The sequence below is a fragment of the Sylvia atricapilla genome, chromosome 2 (assembly GCF_009819655.1).
Source record: "Sylvia atricapilla isolate bSylAtr1 chromosome 2, bSylAtr1.pri, whole genome shotgun sequence".
NCBI classification, from domain to species: Eukaryota; Metazoa; Chordata; class Aves; order Passeriformes; family Sylviidae; genus Sylvia; species Sylvia atricapilla.
In genome coordinates this window covers 65,986,350-65,992,404 of record NC_089141.1, presented here as the reverse complement: position 1 = coordinate 65,992,404, position 6,055 = coordinate 65,986,350, and the positions used below count along the sequence as shown (strand labels likewise).

General features: G+C 48.4%; 1 protein-coding gene across 1 annotated transcript; it reads left to right on the top strand.

Moving 5' to 3' along the window:
• The first annotated feature begins 285 nt into the window (after nucleotides 1–285).
• On the top strand, nucleotides 286–4,979 carry KCTD12 (potassium channel tetramerization domain containing 12). The gene has a single exon (XM_066313396.1). The coding sequence runs from the start codon at nucleotides 488–490 to the stop codon at nucleotides 1,484–1,486; it is 999 nt and encodes a 332-aa protein (XP_066169493.1). The 5' UTR covers nucleotides 286–487; the 3' UTR covers nucleotides 1,487–4,979.
• The last annotated feature ends 1,076 nt before the right edge of the window (nucleotides 4,980–6,055 follow it).

The following is a 6,055-nucleotide window of genomic DNA, read 5'->3' as shown; positions in this document are numbered from 1 at the left end:
TTATCCGCGCTGGACGCACACCGCGGTGCCCGCGGACGGCGACGGGAGCCCGGCGGGCGGCACCGGGCGGGAGCGGGTCCCCACCGCAACAGGGGAAGGAGGACCGGGGCGGGGAGGGGAAACAGGGGACGGACGACGACGGGGGACCCTGCGTCAGTGCAGGGCCGTCCCCTTCTCCTCCCCGTGCGCTCGGCTCTGCCTCCCGCCAGCCTCCCACGCCTCCCGCGAGGTGCGGCCGCGCTACATAAACACGGCTGTGCCGGCGCCGCCGGGGCTCTGTGTTCGCAGCCCGACGGAGGAGCTCGTCCGGCAGCGGGCAGAGGAGCGGCCGCGGGGAGCGCGGCGGCGGCGCCAGACGGGGCGGGAGGCTCCGGCGGCCAGCAGCGGAGGGCTGCGCGCTCCCCCGAGGGCGGCGGCCCTGCCGTAGCCCGGGCGGCCGGAGGAAGAGGAGGAGGAAAGGCGTGGGCTCCGGCGGGCTCGCTCCGGTATGGCGCTGGCGGACAGCGCCCGCGGGCTGCCCAACGGCGGCGGCGTGTCGCCCGCGGCGGGGAGCGCGGCGCCGGGCAGCGGGGCGGCCGCGGCGGCGACGGGCGGCTGGTCGTCCTTCCCGGAGATCGTGGAGCTGAACGTGGGAGGGCAGGTGTACGTGACGCGGCGCTGCACCGTGGTCTCGGTGCGCGACTCGCTGCTCTGGCGCATGTTCTCGCAGCAGCAGCCCAGCGAGCTGCCCCGGGACAGCAAGGGCCGCTTCTTCCTCGACCGCGACGGCTTCCTCTTCCGCTACATCCTGGACTACCTGCGGGACCTGCAGCTGGTGCTGCCCGAGCACTTCCCCGAGCGCAGCCGCCTCCAGCGGGAGGCTGAGTACTTCCAGCTGCCCGACCTGGCTCGGCGCCTGGCGCAGACTCGGGCGGTCGCCGCCCGCCCCGCCGTCCTGCACCGCGACGGCTCCGTCTGCGCCGAGGAGCCGCCGCCGCCGCTGCTCGGCTACCTGGAGGCCGAGCCGCTGGAAGGGGGCGGCGGGGCCGTGGCCTCCGCCCCGTCGCCCACCGCCAGCCGCAGCCCCTCGGGCGGGCCGCTGCTCACGCCCTCGCAGTCGCTGGATGGGGCGGGCGGGCGGCGCTCGGGCTACATCACCATCGGCTACCGGGGCTCCTACACCATCGGGCGGGAGGCGCAGGCCGATGCCAAATTCCGGCGGGTGGCCCGCATCACTGTGTGCGGAAAGACGGCCCTGGCCAAAGAGGTCTTCGGGGAGACCTTGAACGAGAGCCGCGACCCCGACCGCCCTCCCGAGCGCTACACTGCCCGCTACTACCTCAAGTTCAACTTCCTCGAGCAAGCCTTCGACCGACTCTCCGAGGCCGGCTTCCGCATGGCCGCCTGCTCCTCCACTGGCACCTGCGCCTTCGCCCCCGAGCAGGGCGGTCCCGCCGATGACAAGATCTGGACCAGCTACACCGAGTATGTTTTCTGCCGGGACTGAGCGTCCGCGCAGCCCGTGGCGTGGGGACGAGACAGCCGGCTCTGCACACCCTCGCACCTGCGGTCCCCTCGCATCCCGAAGGAAGGAGGATGTGAAGCGGGGCTGTCTCCCCGTGCTTTTCTCACCCCGGTGTCTGCCTCCACGCACAAGGCGGGCCAGCCCCGGCGCAGCCCCCACCCCTCTTGCAGCACCTCCTGACGGCCCCGGGGGCGGGAGGTCACTGTGTTGTGCCTCGGCTGTCGTGTCCCTGCTTGGCCACCACGTCCTGATCAGCCATCGTATCCTGGCTCCCACCTTCGCCCTCCCTCTTACGTTTCCCAGTAGCTGTGTTGGTAGCAAGGAAGGAGAGAAATATTGGGAGTAGGCAGATGCCGGTCCCACAAAAGCATGCATGTGTACCCAGTCTTTGTCCTTCTACCCACACAGAGCCGAGGTATAGCTCTGTCAGGATTGGGCATTTTAAAAATGATCCAGTTAGGGGCTGAGAAACTTTAAAGTTGCTTTGAGCAACTTCTGTTGAAGATGGCATGACAAATGGCTGTCTTTTCCCATCCCAGTACCCTATGAGGGAGTTTGCCTTGGTGGGCAGACCCCAAATAGTCCATTTTTAGCTCCTCCCTCCCCATCACCCAAAGTGATGCCTGTCTGTGAAGGACTGTCACATAGAAGGGAAGCCTGACTGCGAGGGGTTTGCACTAGCTCATCCTTTATATGTTGAGATGAGTAATTTTGCAGGAGGCATGTGTGTGGCCCTTCACAGCTGGTTGCTCCCATCTCCCTCTTTGCTCCCCATGTCTCTGAACTCCTCTGTCTGAGCTGTTAGACTGGACCAGGGCCTGCACAGCGAGCATATAAGGCTGATGTGAAAGGCCAGTTTTGCTGGATAACCAACCATTTGAGCTATGAAGTGTCCTCAGAGACATGTGTTTTTTCCCTTGAGAGGTAAAACAACAACATTGAGAAAAATTAAAGTCTTTGTGAGCTGTAACTTCCATGGGTGGTCTGAAGTCCTTATGATTCTCTTGAAGTTACTGTCTATAATATGGACAGAAATCTCAATGCAGATTTCCTTAAACACCCTCAGAACGATGGCAGTGAGGTGATGCCAGGCTTGCCTGAGTAAAGGTAGGGCCTGGGTCCTGTGAAGCTGAAATCGTGTACCTTGAATTAGTGAAGATGTACATTATCATCAGTGTCATCAAGAGCACCCTTGTTACTTTTTGTCATGTTAGTGCTGTAAAACTCTGATGCCAAGAGATCACAGAAATCACTTTTTGAAGAACCATTTCCTTAGTTTTCATAGCAGTGTTATCTGGGCACTGACACTGCTAAGAGTTGTGTACCTCTTCCTAGACAAAATTAGTGCTTCTTAGAAAGGATTGAGCCTTGTCCTTAGAAAAACAAGAATGATGCCAACTTTCTTCAGGGGAAATTACCTCTTCTGAGCTGTATTTTGTTACTGCTGAATAACGGTCCCAGAGGAGGCAGTCAGAGTCTGCTTTGGAACAGATGATCTGAGCTGCAGGTTTTACAGTAGGGAAGACTGAGCATCTCTTTCTAATAAATGCTTGAAGTCTGGAGTATAAAAGCACTTCTCTTTAAAGACCTAAACTTGATTTAGGAGTGTGTATAGCCTGCTCAGACCATCACAGAAAAATAGCCTAAATATATCTGAAGTGTTGAAGAATTTAGCAGTACATGTTAAAGGCTTGAAGTTACGTTTTTAAAACTCTTGAACAATAATTCTAGCTCTAGCTAGTTCTAGTATTAACTCCAAATTTAGAAATACTGCTAGCAACTGTATTCTAACCAAAGAATTTCACAGTAGGGTTTATTTTTTTTTGAAAACCTAATTCCTTTGGAAACAGCTATAGCTACATTTCTGTCAGTGCTCAGTCTGTTCACTTGGTCTTTCATTAAGTGCATGCACAGCTACATGAAACTGAAAATAATTTGCATCACCATGGCTTCTTTTTTAATATTAGCAAGGTTGTTTATCAATGTGATGAAGTTGAAGATGTGCATATGAAAGCGCTGGATACTGTCCGTTTGTAGATTGTTGTATTATGGAGTGTTTTTAAAAGGATAGAAATGTAACCCTGCCAAATTAGATGAGCAATAAGATACAGTGAGAGGCCAATACACCTGAGGATGGAATGAAGTCTGTTTGTCCTATGCCTTACTCTCAGACGACTTCTTTGTGCTTAACTTTTGCCACAAGTGAAAAGACGTTGATCACAGCTACTAGGTCCTTACAGTGCCCTTCTCAAGAGTAATGACTGTCTTTTTCTAGTTTCTGTTAAGTAACTCTGAAGTACGTTTTTTAAGATTTTGTATAAAATCAGTTTTCAGTAAAGTGTTCAGATTTGCTCTCACTAGCTTTCTTTTTTTAAGAATCTGGTAGCTTACTAAATCCATCATAAGAGCTATGAATAGGGGCAGTTTTAAATTGACCTTGTGATTTAGTGTACATATTTATACAATATAGAAACATTTTACACGAATCATTTAGTTTTTTAATCATTTTAGTGCTACAGGATTTCATAATGTATCTAGCTGAGCATTTTCACATTATGTTATGTTAAAACATAACATGGTAATGTTTTACTGGTATCTTATACCTGTTTCTATGGAAAAACTGAATATAAGTATCATCAGCTTGTAGAACTGAAATTGATGACATTTGCTTGAATGTGAATCTTCCAGGTGGTTGAATGCATCTCTAAAACAAGGATTGCCTGTCTTTTGATTAATGGTTGCCTATCCCTTTCCTGGCAGACAACCCAGTAATTCTCATTTTTTACGTAAAAATAGATGTAATATAAACAAGGTTGGGTTTTTTTTTAGTCTTTGTGCTAAAACCTTGTAAGTGTTATTAGTGTTGAGAAATGGGCCTTTAATTTACTGATAAACTCATTATCAGTATTGTCAGCAGGCTTAAAATGATGGTGCCATAAATATAATAGTCATTTGATGCTTTGCCACAGAAGATGATATTTTTCTGGACCATTACTTAGGAATGGCAGTAAACTTTTTAAAAGGAAAAATGCTCAAGGCAAAGTCAATGAGTTTTGCTGGTCTGTTCTATTGAGAGCTCAAAGAATGGATAAACACAATGACTCTGCTGACTTGTTGGCATGTAAACATACAAAAATATAAAGGCATAATACTGGAGTGCTGTGTACATTTTGTAGCTGTTGCTGTTCACAGTTCATGTACTTATGGATGAATGCAGTAGCATTTACAAGTGCTATTAAGAACCCACAAGGACAGTCTTTCTTTTAATTAGACGTTAAGGCATAGGTCTTTTCAGTGATGCATATCATGAAGGGTGATTTTGCATATGTTTGATAGGATGTTTATATTTTTATACATGTAGATAATGAGCCACTTATTCATTCTTATTTTCACATGTATAGCATTGAAAATAAAGATCCTCCTAGGAAAAAGTTACATGCCAAATTAAATTTCTGTTCTTTAAATATTAACTAAATTGTGTGGTTTATGCTGTCCTTTTTATTCTCTGTGCAGATGTTGTTAGCTTTGCTCTCCCACAGTATCATATTCATAACTTCAGCAAAGGCTCCATACTGTGTAAAGTATGTACTGTCTACATAATGTGTAAAGCAGAAACACAAAAAACCTGTGTATACAGAGACCTCTAGTAACACCCATGTCAAGAGAAACAGAAATGTGTAATACTCAGACTGCATAATTTTCTTTTAAGCATCACAGTGAATTTTTGTAGTCCTGGTCAGTCAGTCCTCAGAAAGAAACAGTGATTGAACAGCTTAATTTGAATAGCACTGAGTTACTGTTGAAGTCAAATGTTGATGGTTTTTATGAAGCCAGAGAATAATAACGTGGGGTAAAGTGCTCATTTAATGACAGAAATATTAATATCTGAGGTAATACATGATCTGAGTGAGTTGCATCTAGAAAAATTTATTACCTACCCTATGATATCTAGCAAACCCTTCTAAACGTATGGTCAGCTTCATAGAAAATTAGTTGTGACTTGTTAGTATAGTCCACGTATGAAGTGCATGTACATTTGATAGTTCCTTCATGGTTATACTACAGAGAAACCAGCTGAAGAAAGTTTAATCAGCTGTTTAATTTGACAGCTTGTTAGTATTTGAGTGCTTTGTTATCATACAATTATATAAGAAAAGAAGTTATTCTATGAGCAACAACACTTTGAGTCTACTTTTCTGAAGGCTTAGGTCTCATCTTCTTTGTACTACCCCTTCTGCTCATCCCTGCCAATTTTATTCTATTTCTACTTGAAACAGGAGGCACATTCCTTGACAGAGCCATCTTCTGCTAGGCTGAAGGTTATGGCTGAATTTTGCCTTTGTCCCTCCATGAACAGCAGATTTTCTTCCTTTCATTTACCCAGCCATCAGTATTCATAGAATTTGTAGAAACATAACAGCTGTGAGGTTTTTCTGTTCTTTTGATTGTGTTTACCCATCAACTCAGAAGGTAAGGGGGGCAGATGTCCACCCAAAGGGACAGACAATGCAAGTACCATGGGCCTTATTTCAGTAGGAAACAAGGCTAACA